The sequence below is a fragment of the Saimiri boliviensis genome, chromosome 3, assembly GCF_048565385.1.
Source record: "Saimiri boliviensis isolate mSaiBol1 chromosome 3, mSaiBol1.pri, whole genome shotgun sequence".
NCBI lineage: Eukaryota > Metazoa > Chordata > Mammalia > Primates > Cebidae > Saimiri > Saimiri boliviensis.
Window position 1 is genome coordinate 106771593 of NC_133451.1, and position 21141 is coordinate 106792733.

The window sequence follows — 21141 nt, forward strand, 5'->3', positions numbered from 1 at the left end:
GTGATTATGGAGGAGAACATTTTTATTTGTAGTATATACTCAAGTATTGGGCCATCAGGTCAGCAACTTACATTGAAGTAGTTCAGAAAAAACAGGTTTTGTAATTGTAACACTTGTGAGATTGTTGTAAAATACAAAAAGAAATAATTAGCACAGAAAGAATTCATTAAAAACAAAAAGCAAATACAAACAGAAAATACAGGGTTCAGAATCTAACTCCATTAACATTTCAAATGAACATGTATAGTTTCAGAAGGGCTTATTACTCCAGAGATACTTCTTGTTAAAATGACCTTGTACTAAGAAAAAATGCAATTAGAAATATATCTTTCTCAAAAATAATTGTAAATGTAATTCAAGAACAATAGTGTCTTGGTGGATAGGAATAGTAAAAATGGGTAAAGGAGACCTTTAAAATGCTAACATTTACCCTAATAAAAATACATGTAGAAAATGAGTTTGGGTACCCATTCCATCCTTGGCATAGGTATTGTAGAATAGAGTACTAGAAAGAGTAAATTTGTGACGTAGGGAGAAAAGGACTAGTAAAATATTTAAGGGTAAAAGACAGAAACCACAAATACATTGTGAGGGCAAACAAAAGTTGTATCTACATAGAAAGAGAGTGGCCATTGGAGATAGCATAAGAAAACTTAACAAGAATACAGTAAGTACTTGGGAGGAATGCAGAATTGGGTGATTACTGAGAGAATACTTTCCAAAGTTACACTGAAGAGTCATAAGAGACCAACTGAGGGACCTCAAGATTAGAATCAAAAGAGAGAAATAAAATCCAGCAGTGGTTGGTAAAATATTCTAATGAAATAATGTTTTGTTGTCTTAGAAATGTACATTTACTTGCAATTCAATTTTTTTTTATATTAAACTCGCTTCTAGTTTCAGATGACACCTAGAAGCTTCTCTTTCAAGACAGAGAATTAAACATCGTTTTCTTTCTCTCTGAAGACATAAAAATGATACTCTCTAATAAAATTTTAATGAGAATAAATGTATCCTACCAAAAAGAATGGGAGAAAAATTCCAATTAGTTTAATGACATAAAATACAGAGGCAGATAAAAATGGTTGACAAATGAATTGGAGGTAAGCCTAGAATAAAAGCAGGCAGGGACTGCATGGAGAGGGGAAGGACATGGGCAGTGAAAAGAGGACCCTAGGGCATTTGTCTTGAAAGCTTCCTGCTTCCCTCTGTATTCCTGCTGAGTAATGGTGGCCTGGTATTTAGCCCTATGGAATTTTTGAGGAAATAGAAATAACTTTGTTGATGATTAGGGCAAGATAGTATCTGACTGTACTTCAGACTTAAAGCCTACTCTATTTTGCCATCTGCAGGACCCAAGAATAAAACCTAGTCTGAAGCTCAAAGCTCACCTAAAAAAAAACCTCTAGCCAGGGCAATGCAGCCTGTGTCAGAGTTCCCTTTGGAGGTAGAGAAATAGCGCAAAAAATGGTCCTCCTACATACACACACAAACACACAAACACACACACACACACACACACACACAAACACACACGCACACTAGACAAAAACTTTACCACTCAGGCTAATTCACCCCTCAAATCTTCCTGAATTTCTGACATTCTATCACACGAAAGAAAACTGATGGTTTAAAGAGAATGAACAACATAAACATAATTTTTCCTTCAGGAAGAAACAACATATCATTGAGCAGAGAAGAAAAACAAAAGAAGCAGAATGTAATAAACGAGGCATTAAATTAGCAGTCTAGTTAGTGCAAGGGAATCTTGTAATGCTTGCGTTGTGAAAGGCCTAGAAAGCAATCAAACAGATCGAAACAGATAATCAACAGAAATAATCAATTTTGGGGAGGAGTGGTTTCCTCAGAAAAGTGGAACTGTGCATCATGAATGTTGAGGCAATGAACCACTGCCTTTCATCACCGAAATTTGTAGACATTTTTTTTTTTTTTTTTGCAATTTCAGGTACATGATTTTTACTATTGTTGTAAATAAAATTAACAAGAAAATAAACATACAAAATAGCATCCACGTAGCCAGCCTGTCACACAACGTTCGCAACTTCACATTCAAGGAAAACAGTTTAGGATAAAGAGGATAGTCAAGAGACCAAAACGCAATTACAGAGTTAAAATCTCTCTAACCGGTCAAAACTTGAATAAATGGCACCATATAATATTAAATCAGTGAATCTGAGGACAAATCTGAACAATTCTCTTTTAATGTAGAGGGAAAGGACAAAGGAGAGAACAGGATTAGGGAAATGTGTTAGACACAGACAACAGGGGAAGATATTCGATTTATTTTTAAATAAAGGAGTATTGTTTTACAGAAATAACACAAAACAGTGCCAGCATAATCAAAAATCCTCCTAAAGAAAAATGTCCAGAGATAGGCAGAAAAAAAATAGGCTACGTATAAAAGAGCAGAAATCAAAATGGGATTTGACTTCTTTATGATATTAAATGTCAGTAGGCAATGAATCAACATCTGCAAACTTCTGAGCTAGAATTCTGCAGTTCGCTAATTGTATAAAGTTTCTTTAATGTCAAATGCATAAAAAAGAGATTATCCTGGAATATTATTCAGTGATAAAAAGAAATGAGCGATCAAGCCACGAAGAGACATAGAGGAACCTGAAAAGCATATTGCTACCTGACAGAAGCCAGTCTGAAAAAGTCTACCTACTGTATGATTCTCATTATATGACATGCCAGAAAAGGCAGAACACTAGAGACGGTGAAAAGATCATTGGTTGCCAGAGACCGAGGGTAGATGAGGGGAGATGGGAGAGAGAGATATTCATAGAGCAAACACAGGGGATTTTTGGGCAGTGAAATTATTCTATATGATACAGTAATGATGAACACATGTTGTTATGAATTTGTCAAAACCCATAAAAAGTGTACAGCTCAAAGAATGAACTTCCATTAATAATGATGTACTAAACTTGGTTCATCAATAATAGTAAATAGACTACATGAATGTGAGATGCCAATAGCAAGATAAACTGTGGGGGAGGAGGGGAAACATGCACTTTCCAATCAATTATTCTGTAAACCTAAAACTGCTCTTTAAACAAGAGTTTAAAACAGTCAGAAAAACGAGAGCTGAGAAAATATATAAGCATTACTCCGAGCCTGAAAATGAAAACCTGTTTTATTTTACTTTGTTTTTCAGTGAATGGAAACAAAGCTAGAAAAATTAGAGTAGAATATCCTACCCTTTACTTTTCAAGGTTTTAGTTAATGTGTGTGTATGTGTGTGTGTGTGTGTGTGTGTGTATGTGCGTATTGAAAATGGTTTAGGATAAAGAGGATTGTGAAGAGACCAAAACACAATTACGGAGTTAAAATCTCCCTAAACATTCAAATATTTTTGAATTCTTTCCAACATTTTATATATATATATATATATGTATGTGTATATATATATATATATATGTATGTATATATATATGTATGTATATATATGTATGTATATATATGTATGTATATATATATATACACACACACACACATACACACACACACACACATATATATACACATATATATAAAATATATGTAATTTGAACTGGTAGCTCTTACATATATGTGAGACATTAAACATTAAATATACAATAAACAATATATATAAACATTAAATATATATAAAAACATTAAAATGTTTGAAACATTCAAATATTTTATATATATTATATATTATATTATTTTTATATAATATATATAAATTATGTATATATTATAGAATTATGTATATATTCTATAATATATGCATAATTTATATATATATATATTACAGGATCATTTAGGATAATATAATATATATAAAATGTTTGAATGTTTCAAACATTTTAATATTTCTTTTTTTTTTTTTTTTTTTTTTTTGAGACGGAGTTTCGCTCTTGTTACCCAGGCTGGAGTGCAATGGCGCGATCTCGGCTCACCGCAACCTCCGCCTCCTGGGTTCAGGCAATTCTCCTGCCTCAGCCTCCTGAGTAGCTGGGATTACAGGCACACGCCACCACGCCCAGCTAATTTTTTGTATTTTTAGTAGAGACGGGGTTTCACCATGTTGACCAGGATGGTCTCGATCTCTCGACCTCGTGATCCACCCGCCTCGGCCTCCCAAAGTGCTGGGTAATATTTCTATATATAATTAATGTTTATATATTAATGTTTATCATATAGTTAATGTTTTATATATAATATTTTATGTATATAATACATAATATAACCTTTTATATATATTTTATATATATTTATGTATATATTATATATAAAATGTTATATATAAATGTTTTATGTATATAAAATGTTATATATATTTTATATATTTATATGTATTTTACTTTATATATAAATAACATTTAATATATAAATATATAATATATATATAATATAAACATATAATATATTTTTATATTTTTTACAAAAATAATATAATGTTTTATATATAAATTATATATAATATATATATTATTTATATCTAATATATATATTAGATTAAAAATATATAGATAGATAGATAAAATATATATGTATATATGGGAGCCACCAGTTTCAAGGATTATTGGGTCTTCCCTTAATTCTTCATCTGTCTGGCCCTCTGACTCTGTAACAGAGGTAGGCAGTGCCGCCCAGTGAGCACCTTGGCCTGTGGGATGCGCCTGGGGACTTGGCACTTTCTCTTACTGGGCTGCTTCTGTTTCTGCTCTTTTCCTAGCAAAAAAGGCTTCTAAAGAGAAAAGACGTTAAATTCTGAGAAAGAAATGGTGGGATCTACCTATTATTTTCATTTTCAAAATAAAAATAACTATTTTTAATTCCTTTTTTTTTTTTTGCTTTTACCATGTCTCATATTTTTCTCAGCCACATCATGAGATAAAACAATAACTAGCTAACAAGATCTGACATGAGATTGGCAAAAGAAAGAAAACACAAAGAACTCCCCATAGCATCAAAACTTAGATGCGTATCCATGGTCCCTACCAATGGCCTTTGCCTAAGTGAACATAAAAATAACCATTTTTATACATACCATTCTCCTTAAGACCAAATTTTTGAAATAATGACTTGGACAAAATTCTAATTTCTTTTGCATGATGAACTAGTTGAGTGATATTTGCAGCTTTACTTTCTAATTCTTTTTAGCAGCTCTCAGAACATTTCTAAACCCATATATCATTATTAAATGTCTTTTTAATAATAGTTTTAAAAATCATTAGATTTAATAGGACTAAGATATAATAGAAATTTCAAGTAGTTTTTATACTTATGCCAAATTATCCTAAAGGCACAGGATTATTATTGGAGAAATTTGATTCTCAAAGATGTTTCAGAGAAATTAATACTTTTCTGGAGAGGAAAAGAACAGGTTAATAAGTGAAAAGGAAAGCTGATGGTAAGGAGTTAAGCACCAATTATTTTAACATTTCAGAATTGATTTAAATAATGTTCAGTGGAAGAGGCTGTCTTTTCCATGCTTAATACCCATTTAAAGTGCTTTAAGAGAATTATTTATTTATACTTTTCTGCGGTACATTTTAATAACTTATTAATCTACTTAGTCTTTGAGAGGTGAGATTTTTTTTTTAAAGAGTACTTTTTAAAAAGAAATGACAAAACAAGAAAATAAAACACCATAATTTTGGTTAAATAAAAAATATCTACATCTAGATTTTTTTTTTAATGTTAAAAGTAGAAAGCAGCAAAATAAAAGTTGCATTTTTACAAAGTCATTTGTATTTTTTAATAGTTGTTTTCCCACTATGGCCTTCAAAATAAATTATCTTTTAATATAATGATACTTGTGAAACCAATCACAAATTTCATACTATTACTCCAGAAATAAATTCATAATAATGCGTATAATGCTGGAATAATTATTTTCAATGTTGATAATTTTAAAAGTAATAATGTTATATTATTATTATATACTTTACTTTTGGCTAATGAGATTAAACATTTCTATTTCTTTTCTGTTATTAGTCTGATAATGTCAATACTGAGACTTTATGTTTGCCTTTTACAAAACTTATGAATTCCAGAGAGGGCAAACATACAGATTTTTCCAATGCTTTCATATTTTATAAGCAATTTTCTATCAACTGATAACTTATCTAGGTAAAGTATGTTTCTGTGTGTTTAGGAAAAAGTGAGGATCAAATAAATTAGGTTATTGCAATATATTTTTACAAATATTACAATTCCCATTATTCTCCTCTTTTTAGAGATAGCGTCTTGCTCTGTCACCCAGGCTGGAGTGCAGTGACACAACCATAGCTCACTGTAACCTCCAACAACTGGGCTCAAGCAATCCTCTTGCCTCAGCCTCCCAAGTAGCCAGAACTAATTTGGCATAAGTATAAAAACTACTTCAAATTTCTATTATATCTTAGTCCTATTAAATATAATGATTTAAAAACTGTTATTAAAAAGGCATTTAATAGTGACATATGGGTTTAGAAATGTTCTGAGAGCTGCTAAACAGAATTAGAAAGTAGAGCTGCAAGTAGTCAGGTGTGTGCCACCACATCTGGCTAGTTTTTTTTGTTTTTTTTTGTTTGTTTGTTTTTGGATAGATGGGTGTCTCAGAGCTGCTCTCAAGCTTCTAGCTTCAAGCAATCCTCCTGCCTCAGCCTCCCAGAATGTTGGTATTAGAGGTGTAAACTCCCATTCTTCTTTTAAAATTCTTTTAGCTAATTTTGCTCATTTAAAAAAACTTTAGTATAATATCATATTACTAATATTCATGTCTGTAAACTCATTTACTATTAATTCAATGTCTTTGACAGTTGGATGGGAAAGCATCCATAATACCAATTTTAAATTAGTTCATTTGATTAGCTAACTAGATTCCTTCCAAAAACACTGATAGGGGGAAAGACAAAATCAACATGGCCAGGGATTATATTCTTAGTTATGTGAGCTACCACAGAGAAAAAATGATTTAAATGTCATCAGGACAACAGGTTCTTCATTTTCTACTTCTGTGTTTGATGAGCTTATGTTTGACTGAGGTGAGGTGTGTCCCTAGGTACCTGACAACAGAAGGATTGATCATTTTCACTTTTCTTGTGTAAATATCTTCTGTTAGGTATTGGATTAAGTTTGTTAACAACTACATATCCTCCTATTGCCTGTGAGGAAGAAATAGCATGTAAAGACTATTTTATTTATATTTCAATATTGGGCAATGAAATAATGATCAAAATATTATGATGTCATTTTATCCAATGAAATGAAACAGTGTTGAATATGCCTAACAAGGAAGCAGAGTTATAAATATGTTTGCTGAAGTCAATAATGTTTGACCCTTGCAAAGATAAAAAAAGCAAAAGTGTTAGCTAAACACTAATCCATTAAATTATTACTTTTTAATAATTAATAATATCACTTTTGGATATCCAATCCAGCCTGCAATTTTTTTCTAGCATTCAGAGCACAAGATATTTGAAAATCAATGAGAGAAATTCTCCCTTTTTCTTTTTCTTCCTTTAGTGACACTGTGGAGTAAGAATGAATTTTAGTCTTCCCAAAAATCTAATCACCAATGAACTGGCTTGGTCATCAGCTTGTTTTTAGGAATGCATTTTTATTTAGAAAAGAATCAGTATTTATTTTAAGCATCACCAAATCCTTGTGGTCCTTTCCTGATCTCACACATAAATGACAGTAATCACATTTTAAAATAGTTTAACAATTCTGTTGTCTTTTAAACTATTAAAATAATAAACTAACACTAAACTTTTGAAGAGAATAGCAGAAGACCTGAGGCCACTCTTGTGTGATTAGTAACTTATCTGCAGTTTCATTAAAATATCTGCTGAGACTGTTCATATGCTTTTTAAATATTCACAGACATTTAAAAATAGAATGCATTTTCTTCTTTAATTTTCAGTGAAAAGAAAGCAAAACTTCTGAGTCACTGAATATGGACTCACCATAATGAATCTGCTAATTACGGATTATGTCTTGTGGTTTATTTAAATGACAACTGCATATATTTCTAAGATCAATTACAAATGAATTCTTTACAGATTCACAGGAATACTACTTTCATTCAATTTGAAAAAGAGCTTTATAATACTGAAATTTCTCATTTTCATTTATTTGTTGTACCCCTGTAAACTGTACTATTTTTCCACATCTTGTATTCAGTGGTTTCCTCCTGAAGTTAAAAATATTTATGGTTGAAAAGCTCAAAAACAAACAAACAAGTGTGATCCACAATTTAAATATGGAACTCATTCTAAAATTGAAGACATTCATAATTTTCTACTCAGACATTATTAGTGAGTTTTACTTCTTTTTCTCCCAACATTGATATTTTTTACTCCATTCTAGTAAATTTCTATACCACTGCTAAGCAATTCTTTTTTTCTTCTGTAAGGACAAATTTAAGAAAAAATAGTAATTGTAGACAACACTTTTTAAACCTTTAGCAATGACAAAGCTTAACTCATGGAAAAAGTGTATATCTTTAACTTTGTTTATTTTCTTTATTGGGTCAAGTAATATTCAATAACATATGATATAAGTTGGGGTCTGGAAGCAACTTTCTAATATTTCCCCCTAAAAGTTAAATTACAGGATATATTGTGGTTCTGGATAAGTTACATTTCCTTATAGAAACATGTTACTTACAACTATATTAAACAGAAGAATAAAAAGTGGTACTCTTAAATTGACAATTGCATTCTTTCCTAGAAATTGGGGTAAAACATTTAGTAGGAGGAATAATGTCCCACACATTTCAAAGGCTGTTAGTTAGCAATTCAGCCCATTTTTCAATAGGTAAATTCAACAATTATTTGATTCCCCACAATATAGAGAGTACTACCGTGGCACATTAAGATAGGAAAGTCGGACTGTGGGGAAGATGGCGAACTAAGAACAGCTCAGGGCTTCATCTCCCAGTGAAAGTGCAGAGGGTGAGCGCACGCCGCATTTCCAGACTAATTTTTATTGCCCACAGAACAGGAGATTCCCAGGCAGAGGGGTCGCCAGCACTGCTGTTCTGGCCGGTGTGGCTGTTTTGGCCCCCGCTGGGCTGATTTGGCCCACGCGGCTGCTTTGACCATGCCCTGTTGCAGTGGATCTCCGTACAAAAGCCACTGGTCTGGGAGCCCTTGTAGCTGGCGAACCCTGAGACAGCAGAGTTGCCCATTCAACTGAAATAGGGAGCCAGGCCAGGAGATTCCTAGGCAAAAAAACCACCAGGAACCTTGGCGCACCGGCTCAGTGAGTCGCAGCACGGGAGACCCCGGCACCTTTTCAACAGGCAACTGGAATGCTGGGTCATTCAACTTAAAAAAAAAAAAAAAAAAAAAAAAAAAAAAGACTCTGAGTAAGGGAGTCAGGTGATCAGGCTGAGTTGGTCCTAGACCCCCTCTCCCCCAAAAACAACGACAACAAAAACAATAATTGAAAACGCTCTGGGTTGAGCATTTCACACCAAGCACAGCTGAGCCCGGGACAGTCTGGCTCTGTGGGGGAGGGGCATCTGCCATTACTGAGACTCTCCACCACTACAGAGGCAGGCCGTTGCTGAGGCAACCCGCTGTTGCTGAGGCAACATGCCACAACAGAGACAGTCTGTCATAACAGAGGTGGGACCACCACTGCCGAGGCAGTTCTAACTAGGCCCATATAAACAGGACTGCAGGGAAGATCACACAGCAGCTGGGTGGAGCCCACAGCAGCTCAGCAAAGCCTCTGCAGGCAGACAGTGACTAGGTGGGCTGTTAGCTGGGCAGGGCAGCCCTGAAAGAAAAAACAAAATGGGCAGCAACACAACGGAAACTCATAAAGCCCTAACTCCTCGGGACAGAGCACCTGGGAACAAAAAGCGGTTTATGAGTTCAGCTGCAGCAGACCTAAATGTACCTGCCCAGCAGCTCTGAAGGAACAATAGAGCTCACAGCTCAGGACTTGAGCCCCAATAAAAGACAGACTGTCTCCTCAAGCAGCTCCCTGACCCCCATAGATCCAAAGAGTCACCTCATAAGAGAACGGACTGACAGTAGGCGAGCATCCTTCTGGGACAAAGACAGCAGAAGAGGAAACTGGTAGCAGTCCTTACTGTTCTGCAGCTGCTGCAGGTGATTCCCAGGCAAGCAGGGCCTGGAAAGAACCTTAGCGGTCCTGCAGCAGAGGGGCCAGACTGTTAGAAGGAAAACTTAAAAAAAAAAAAAAAAAGTAACTTCAGCATCCACAAAAGAAGCTCACTCAGAGACCCAATCTGAAAGACAGTAACTACAAAGACAACAGGTGGATAAACCCACAAAGATGGGAAGAAACCAGCGCAAAAAGGTTGATAACTCCCGAAGCAGAACACCTCTCCTCCTCAAAGGGATCACAACTCCTTACCAGCAAGGGAACAAGACTGGATGGAGAAGGAGTGTGATGAAATGACAGAATCAGACTTCAGAAGGTGAGTAGTAAGAAACTACAGTGAGCTAAAAGAACATGTTCTAACTCAATGCAAAGAAACTAAGAACATTTAAAAAAGATTGGACAAAATGCTAACGAGAATGGACAACATAGAGAGGAATATAAGTGAATTGATGGAGCTGAAAAACACAACACAAGAACTTCACGAAGCATGCACAAATTTCAACAGCCTAATTGATCAAGCAGAAGAAAGGATATCAGAGGTCGAAGATCAACCCAATGAAATAAAAGGAGAAAGCAATAACAGGGAAAAAAGCACAAAAAGGAATTAACAAAATCTTCAAGAAACGTGGGACTATGTAAAAAGTCCTAATCTACGTTTGATAGGTGTACCTGAATGTGATGAAGAGAATGAATCCAAGTTGGAAAATACTCTTCAGGATATTATCCAGGAAAACTCCCCCAGCCTAGCAAGGCAGGCCAATATTCAAGTCCAGGAAATACAGAGAACACCACAAAGATATTCCTCAAGAAGAGCAACCCGAAGGCACATAATTGTCAGATTCACCAGGGTTGAAATGAAAGAGAAAATGCTAAGAGCAGCCAGAGAGAAAGGTCAGGTTACCCACAAAGGGAAGCCCATTAGACTCACAGCAGATCTCTCAGCAGAAACCCTACAAGCCAGAAGAGATTGGGGGCCAATATTCAACATCCTTAAAGAAAAGAACTTTCAACCCAGAATCTCCTATCCAGCCAAACTAAGCTTCATAAGTGAAGGAAAAATAAAATCCTTTGTGAACAAGCAAGTAATCAGCGATTTCATCACCACAAAACCTGCTCTACAACTCCTGAAAGAGGCTCTACACATATAAAGGAACAACCAGTACCAGCCACTTCAAAAACCTACCATATGGTAACAAGCATCAACACAATCAAGGATCTGCATCAGCTAACCAACAAAACAGCCAGGTAGCATCAAAATGACAGTATCAAATTCACACATAACAATACTATCCCTAAATGTAAATGGACTAAATGCCCCAATCAAAAGACACAGACTGGCAAATTGGATAAAAAGCCAAAACCCATCAGCATGCTGTATCCAGGAAACCTATCTTACATGCAAAGATACACAAAGGCTCAAAATAAAGGGATGGAGGAAGATCTACCAAGCAAATGGAGAGCAAAAACAAACAAACAAACAAAACAAAACAAAACAAAACAAAACAAAACAAAACAAAACAAACAAACAAAAAAAAAAAGCAGGAGTTGCAATTCTCATCTCTGATAAAATAAACTTTAAAGCAACAAAGATCAAAAGAGACAAAGAAGGACATTACATAATGGTAAAAGGATCAATGCAACAAGAAGAGCTAATGATCCTAAATATATATGCACCCAATACAGGAGGACCCAGATACATAAGGCAAATTCTTAATGACTTACAAAGAGACTTAGACTCCCACATAATAATAGTGGAAGACTTTAACACCCCATTGTCAATATTAGACAGATCAAACAGACAGAAAATCCACAAGGATATCCAGGACCTGGACTCAGACCTGGAACAAGCAAACTTAATAGACATTTACAGAACTCTCCACCCCAAATCCAAAGAACATACATTCTTCTCAGCACCACATCACATCTACTCTAAAACTGACCACATAATTGGCAATAAATCACTCCTCAGCAAATGCGAAAGAACGGAAATCATAACAAACAGTCTCTCAGACCACAGTGCAATCGAGTTAGTACTCAGAATGCAGAAACTAACTCAGAATCGCACAGCTTCATGGAAACTGAACAACTTGCTCTTGAATGTTGACTGGATAAACAATGAAATGAAGGCAGAAATAAAGATGGTCTTCAAAACCAAGGAGAATGAAGACACAACATACCAGAATCTCTGGGACACATTTAAAGCAGTCTCTAGAGGAAAATAAATAGCAATGAGTGTCCACATAAGAAGAAAGGAGAGATCTAAAATTGACACCCTATCATCAAAATTGAAAGAGCTAGTGGAGCAAGGTCAAGAAAACTCAAAACCTAGCAGAAGACAGGAAATAACTAAGATCAAGGCAGAACTGAAGGAAATAGAGACACAAAAAGCTCTTCAAAAAATCAATAAATCCAGGAGCTGGTTTTTCGAAAAGATCAACAAAATAGACAGACCACTAGCCAGATTAATAAAAAAGAAAAGACAGAATAACCAAATTGATGCAATAAAAAATGATAAAGGGGATATCACCACAGATTCCAGAGAAATCCAAACCATCATCAGAGATTATTACAAACAACTCTATGCATATAAACTAGTAAACTGGGAAGAAATGGATAAATTCCTGGAAACCTGCATCCTCCCAAGGCTAAACCAGGAAGAAGTCGAAACCCTGAATAGACCAATAACAAGGTCTGAAGTTGAAGCAGCAATTAAGAGCCTACCACCCAAAAAAAGCCCAGGTCCAGATGGGTACACAGCCGAATTCTACCAGACACACAAAGAGGAGCTGGTACCATTCCTTCTGAAACTATTCCAGATAATCCAAAAAGAGGGAATCATTCCCAAATCATTTTATGAGACCAACATCATCCTGATACCAAAACCCAGCAGAGACTCAACAAGAAAAGAAACTTCAGGCCAATATCCATGATGAACATAGATGCAAAAATCTTCAATAAAATACTGGCAAGCTGATTGCAACAGCACATCAAAAAGCTTATCCACCATGATCAAGTAGGATTCATCCCGGGGATGCAAGGCTGGTTCAACATACACAAGTCCATAAACGTAATTCACCACATAAACAGAACCAAAGACAAAAACCACATGATTATCTCCATTGATGCAGAGAAGGCCTTTGACAAAATTCAACAGCACTTTGTGCTAAAAACCCTCAATAAACTAGGTGTTGATGGAAAGTATCTCAAAGTAATAAAATCTATTTACAACAAACCCACAGCCAATATCATACTGAATGGGCAAAAACTGGAAGCATTCCCTTTGAAATCTGTCACTAGACAAGAATGCCCTCTCTCACCACTCCTATTCAATATAGTACTGGAAATTCTAGCCAGAGAAATCAGGCAAGAAAAAGAAATAAAGGGTATTCAAATAGGAGAGGAGGAAATCAAATTGTCTCTATTTGCAGATGACATGATTGTATATCTAGAAGACCCCATCATCTCAGCCCAAAATCTCCTGAAACTGATAAACAAATTCAGCAAAGTCTCAGGATACAAAATCAATGTGCGAAAATCACAAGCATTCCTATACACCAGTAACAGACTTAAAGAGAGCCAAATCGAGAACGAACTGCCATTCACAATTGCTACAAAGAGAGTAAAATACCTAGGAATACAACTAACAAGGAACGTAAAGGACCTCTTCATGGAGAACTACAAGCCATTGCTCAACGAAATAAGAGAGGACACAAAAAGATGGAGAAACATCCTATGTTCATGGTTAGGAAGAATCAACATCATGAAAATGGCCATACTGTCCAAAGTAATTTACAAATTCAATGCTATTCCCATCAAGCTACCAATGACCTTCTTCACAGAACTGGAAAAAAACACCTTAAACTTCACATGGAACCAAAAGAGAGCCCACATAGCCGAGTCAATGCTAAACAAAAAGAACAAAGCAAGAGGCATCACACTACCGGACTTCAAACTATACTACAAGGCTACAGTAATCAAAACAGCATGGTACTGGTACCAAAACAGAGATATAGACCAATGGAACAGAACAGAGGCCTCAGAGGGAACACAACATATCTGCAACCATCCGATCTTTGACAAACCTGACAAAAACAAGCAATGGGGAAAGGATTCCCTATTTAATAAATGGTGTTGGGATAACTGGCTAGCCATGTGCAGAAAGCAGAAACTGGACCCCTTCCTGACACCTTACACTAAAATTAACTCCAGATGGATTAAAGGCTTAAACATCAGACCTAACACCATAAAAACCCTGGAAGAAAATCTAGGCAAAACCATTCAGGAAATAGGCATAGGCAAGGACTTCATGACCAAAAAGCCAAAAGCATTGGCAACAAAAGCCAAAATAGACAAATGGAATCTAATCGAACTCCACAGCTTCTGTACGGCTAAAGAAACAGTCATTAGAGTGAATCAGCAACCAACAGAATGGGAAAAAATTTTTGCAGTCTACCCATCTGACAAGGGGCTGATATCCAGAATTTACAAAGAACTAAAACAGATCTACAAATAAAAAAACAAACAAGCCCATTCAAAAATGGGTGAAGGATATGAACAGACACTTTACAAAAGAAGACATACAGGAGGCCAACAAACATGAAAACATGCTCATCATCACTGGTCATTAGAGAAATGCAAATCAAAACTACATTGAGATACCATCTCACACCAGTTAGAATCGCAATCATTAAAAAATCTGGAGACAGCAGATGCTGGAGAGGATGTGGAGAAATAGGAACACTTTTACACTGTTGGTGGGAGTGTAAATTAGTTCAACCATTGTGGAAGACAGTGTGGCGATTCCTCAATGACCTAAAAATAGAAATCCCATTTGACCCAGAATCCCATTACTGGGTATATATCCAAAGGATTATAAATCATTCTACTATAAGGACACATGCACATGAATGTTTATTGCAGCACTGTTTACAATAGCAAAGACCTGGAATCAACCCAAATGCCCATCGATGATAGACTGGACAGGGAAAATGTGGTACATATACACCATGGAATATTACACTGCCATAAAAAATGATGAGTTCATGTCCTTTGTAGAAACATGGATGAACCTGGAAACCATCATTCTCAGCAAACTGACTCAAGAACAGAAAATCAAACACCGCATGTTCTCACTCATAGGTGGGTGTTGAACAATGAGAACACATGGACACGGGGAGGGGAGCACTACACACTGGGGTCCATTGGGGGGAAATGGGGGAGGGACAAGAGGGTGGAGAGGTGGTGAGAGATAGCATGGGGAGAAATGAAAGATATAGCTGAGGGGAAGGAAGGCAGCAAATCACACTGCCATGTGTGTACCTATGAAACAATCTTGCATGTTCTTCACATGTACCCCCCAAACCTAAAATGCAATTAAAAAATAAAAGATAGGAAAGTCTATCACCAGCATTTAAAGAAGTTTTAATTCCGGCTAGTGAGATAACTGACCTAATAATTAAATAAATGTTATGTACATACATGTATACTCCTAAAATCAGTGGTCAAGGCAAGAAGTATTGTAACGGTTAGAGAAGGGGAAAAAAAAGAAAAAACATAGTTGGGCCAAAGAAGGCAAATTATGATAATTGAGAACCTGTGAATAGATTTCTTTTCCAAGACACATCTGTGACTAATGTAGTATTTGGAAGATTGTTGAAAATAAGCATTAGAATTTCTGATGGAATCAATTTAAATTGTATCTTCTTGAAGCATATTTAAAACACACACATAAAGTAGCAAACAGAGCAATTACCTTTAAAATTGGGTCTGATTCTTGCATCATATCCTGATGTCCTCCCCATTAATTTATCCAGAAAGTCAGAAGGTGACATTGGAGCACTTCGAGATCTTGCACTATTTGTTTCCTTTGTGGCAACCAAACTACAAATAAGAACAAACATACAGACTTTACAAAAAGAAGTATTTCTAATAATTGTTACCTACAAATATGAAATAGAAATGTTAAGCTGAAATATCTTTGACAACACAAGAGAAAACTTTAGATACCACACAGTGAAGATTATAAGACATTTATAGATTTATAATCAATACTTGTAACTGTTCATATATATTCAGTCCCATTGTCAGAGGTGGCATTCTTTTGTATTAAACCTGAAAACAAAGGCAACTTCTAAAATATTAAGCCTTCAAATCTGTATTTACAAAAACCTGATTTCTGAGAGCAATTTTTAACTAATGTATCCTTATGGCTTTAACTATAACAAAATATGAAAATTAAACTGCAAACTGAAATCTTACTGCTTTTATTAAGGGAAAAACATCACCTTTCAGGTTTTGTAAATTTTTCTTAGCAGTGAAACCTTATGTCTAAGTTAAACAATGCTTTTTTCTTCAATTAGAGTGCTTCCTGAATTAGTAACACACCAAGTTAAATTCATTCTGCTTTCACTTACATGTACAATATCTTTTGCTCAGATTAATCTACAATATCTTTTGTTCAGAACTAAAATTTTTGTGTGAAGATTAAGAAATTTCCAAAAGTGTACCATATGCACCTGGATACTATATTAATAGCACCTGTGTCCAGAAAGGTAGTATGTTTCTATATTCTTTTTATCCAAATTATTTTCCTAAAAACCCATAGTGTAAGCTGCTGCTACTGTCCAGCTCTTCACTTACATAGGCATCTCCAACAGAAGCTGGAGCCTGCTTGTTAAAATCCAATGATTCTTTTTATCCACAGAGTTTTGCTCAGGAAAGTGATGCTTTCTGGAACTGATATGTTCAAGCTGATGTCACTTCCTGAAGATCATCAATCATTACATGTTTCCAGCTCTGTCACTCAACTCAGGACATTGCCAAATCTCAAACCATTTGGGTAACCATATGATCATAGCAAGATCAAGCTACTAAAATCCTTAGATTTCTCCTTCCAGAATTTTAGTAAGAAGTAAAATTGGGCCGGGCGCGGTGGCTCACGCCTGTAATCCCAGCACTTTGGGAGGCCGAGGTGGGTGGATCACAAGGTCAAGAGATCGAGACCATCCTGGTCAACATGGTGAAACCCCGCCTCTACTAAAAATACAAAAAAAAATTAGCTGGGCATGGTGGCACGTGCCTGTGATCCCAGCTACTCAGGAGGCTGAGACAGGAGAATTGCCTGAACCCAGGAGGCGGAGGTTGCGGTGAGCCGAGATCGCGCCATTGCACTCCAGCCTGGGTAACAAGAGCGAAACCCCGTCTCAAAAAAAAAAAAAAAAAAAAAAAAAAAAAAGAAGTAAAATTGGGGCTTAAAGCCATCATCATTAAGTTGTCTACCACAGGGATATAGACAGTGATTCATGGGCACAATTTTAAAATCTCATCAGCCTCAGTGATAATGTGAGAATGAGATTTCTGTAATCACAGAAGCACAAATAACAGTATCTATTATCTATTTCCCTATTTGAGAGGTTACTTCTGGTTGTGGGCACATGGAGTCACTTGTCTTCCCAGGCACTCTCATTCTGTCATTCTTGCTTTCTTCCAGAATGGAAGCATTTCTTCTCTCTATTCTGTTGGCTCCATATGGCTCTGTGACCATTTATCTCTGTTTATTATTGCTCAACCAAACTCTGTCATTGTGATCCCTGGGAATTTTACTCTAATACAAAAATCATTATAATAATAAATTTTTTTTCAAAAACGTATCTTTTCAAAAAAACCGATCTTTTCAATGACTCTAGAGCTTTCCTCTACCATCTGGTTTTAAGTAACTTTTACCCATCCTATCAAGCAGCATTTGCTTACATTTCATTGTTCAAGAACAGGGTGGAAACACATCATAGGAGCTTCTGTAGCTACATGCTGCTGCTTCTGAACCATTCTTTTTATTTCCCTTATTTAAGCTCTCCTTTCAATTATCAGAAAATAAACTCCTGCATCCTCCTACCAACAAATACAGCAACTTACCTTGATCTGAACAAATAACACTCTGCCTCTTTCTCTTTTAAAAATACTAGATGACTATGTATACTGAACTGTAATACTTCACATGGTACACTAAATGTGGGAAGATTATCCTAGATTATCAGGTGCAGTCCTCCATGAAACAACATATAAGGACACATGTCTATATAAGGATACATGCAACAACATCTATCCTCATAAGAAGGAGGCAGAATTACATTTGATGACAGACAGAAGACGGAAAGCTATGTGACCATGGAGACAGGAATTGGAGTGTTGCTGCCACAGCCAAGCAATGCTGGCAGCCACCAAAGCTGGAAGAGAAAGGGAATGGATTCTTCCCTATAGTTTCTGGAGGTAGCATGGACTTCCTCACACCTTGTTTTTGACCCAGTGAACTGATTCCAGACTTCTGGCCTGCATAACTGTTAGAGAATAAATTTCTGTTCTTTGTGGTAATTTGTAACAGTTGCCATAGGAAATACCAGCCTTCTAGTGAATTTATTGTTTTGGTCATGGTGCCTTTCAACCCCAGAATTACTCTTTGTTTCTTTTTTTATAATCTCTATCTCTTTATTATGTAACTTTTTGGTAAGATACTACCATACTTTCTTTTTAGTTCTTTGGACACGGTTTCCTTTAATTCTTTAAATGTGTTTTAAATAGTTGATTTGAAGTCTTTGTCTAGTGATTGCAGTGCCTTTGCTAAGCAAGCTTCTATTGATTGCATTTTTCCTGTGTTTAGTCCATACATGTTTGTTTCTTTGTAAAACTTATAACTTTTTTTTAAATTTTATTTTTATTGCATTTTAGGTTTTGGGGTACATGTGAAGAACATGCAAGATAGGAACATGTTGCATAGGTACACACATAGCAGTGTGATTTACTGCCTTCCTCCCCATCACATATATCTGGCATTTCTCCCTATGCTATCTCTCCCCAACTCCCCACCCCTCGCTGTCCCTCCCCTATTTTCCCCCAATAGACCCCAGTGTGTAGTGCTCCCCTCCCTGTGTCCATGTGTTCTCATTGTTCAACACCACTTATAACTTATTGAAAACAACATTTTATGTAACATAATGTGGCAACTCTGGAAATCACATTCTCTTTTCTCCCCAGAGGTTTGTTGTTGTTTGCTCCTTTTATTTTATTTTTTTAAGACAGAGTCTTGCTCTGTCACCCAGGTTGGAGTACAACGGCGTGATATCGGCACACTGCAGCCTCCGCCTCCCAGGTATGAGCAATTCTCCCTCATCAGCCTCCTGAGTAGCTTGGACTACAGGGGCACACCACCACACCTGGCTAATTTTTATATTTTTAGCAGAGATAGGGTTTCACTATCTTGTCCAGGATGGTCGTGATCTCCTGACCTCATGATCCACCGACCTTGGCCTCCCAAGTGCTGGAATTGCAGGCATGAGCCACCATGGCTGGCCGCTCTTTTTAAAATGGACTTTTCTGAACGAATTCTGTAAAGACTACTTTCTTTATAATATGTGAGCACTAGACTATTGCTTAGTTTAGAGATCAGCTAGTAATTGGACATGGATTTTATTAAATTTCTAGAACCAATAAGTCTCTCAGTATTTGTTGGGGGCTCTGAGTCATGGACTCATACCTTCAACACTATGTCAGGCAGTTGATAACTCTACTGATAGTCTACTGTCACTTGTGTGAGGCCTAAAAGCCATCCAGAGTTGAGAGCTTAGGGTCTTTTCAAGTCTTTCCTGAAATGCACACAACCCTGGGTGTACTACTTGGCTAGGGCTACCATGACATAGTATCATGAACAGGTGGCTAATGCAAGAGAAATTAAGTTTCTTAAAATTGTAGAAGTCCAAGATTATCAGCAGGGTTGGTTCCCTTTGAGGGCCTCCTTTGTTGGCTTGTAGATGACTATTTCCTGTTTCTTCATATGATCTTTACTTTATGTGTGTCTGTTCTGACTTCTTATAAGCATATTGGATTAGGGCATATTGTTTTACCTTAATTACCTCTTGGTAAGGTAACAAACCTTACCTCCAAATAAAGTCATGTCTGGAGGTACTGGCAGGTAAGACTTCAACATTTAAATTTTGAGGGAAAAAATTCAGGCTATATGCGTGGCCTTCCAGATGCCCAGGAATATATGCAGTTTTTTCAAACCCATATCGACATATAATTCCACTGCTTTTCCATTTAACAGTTTTAAATGTATTGTTTGCCCCTACTACTACTCATTGCCTTAGGCACCTATGAAGTTAAAAAATTGACTCTACATGTTTTAAACAAACTTCTCCAGGAAAAAGGCTTTTTGCAGTGGGAAAACTCCAAGATAGGTCAAAGAAAAACAGATTTGAAAATGGGGTCCTCCAGAAAACCTGCAGACAAGTTAAATAATGATAATTCTTTAAGAATAATCCCTTAAAGGATTTGAGACTCCGTGCTGTACCCTCTGGTGGCTGCCAGAATGTGGACTTTGCTGTAGTTTGGGGCTATTGATTTACATTGTCACCACGGAGCTAAAGAGAGGAAGTGGGAAATGCAGCAAAATATAATGCCACAAATCCCAGTGTTTTTTCTAAGAGAAAGATGTTTTTCTTCAGTAAACAGCTTCAGGAATCACCACAAGCCTCCGATTGTCAGAGTTTTGAAAAAGTTGATTCTCGCGATTATTTTGTTGCCAGTTTTCTTGTTGCTTTCATGGAGGAGAGAATTTATGAAAGTCTTACTCTGGTATGTTTTTCTTTCTCTGCTATTTTTGCTGAGGTCACTCTCTAATAATGCCTTCCTAGATTTCTTTTTATATTTGTTTACTGTATCTTTGCTTTAAATAACCATGTTCCTCACAGCTCCATTCTGGAGCTCCTCCTCTTCTCTCTTTATTCATAATTTTATTTACTCACGTGCTATCAACTGCATACCATGATACTATTTTGTAGGACTTTCAAAAAATACCCTTTTTTCATAAGTAATGTCAAAATTTGCTTTTATTTATTTATTTGTTTTTATTTAGAGACAGGGTCTTCCTCTGTTGCCTAGGCTGGAGTGCAACAGCACTATCATAGCCCCTGAAATGTTGGACTTCTGGGCTTAAGCAATCCTCCTGTGTCAGCCTCCTAATGAGGT

At 36.1% G+C, this 21141-nt stretch overlaps 1 protein-coding gene across 2 annotated transcripts in view; it reads right to left on the bottom strand.

The window, feature by feature from the left end:
- GLRA3 (glycine receptor alpha 3) overlaps positions 1-21141 on the bottom strand; it is a 201136-nt gene that overhangs the window by 142224 nt on the left and 37771 nt on the right. For both annotated transcript variants that reach the window (XM_010344432.2, XM_003933869.4), the window contains exon 2: positions 15878-16005. In XM_010344432.2, coding sequence (XP_010342734.1) covers positions 15878-16005 — 128 coding nt within the window. The remainder of the gene's footprint in view (positions 1-15877; positions 16006-21141) is intronic.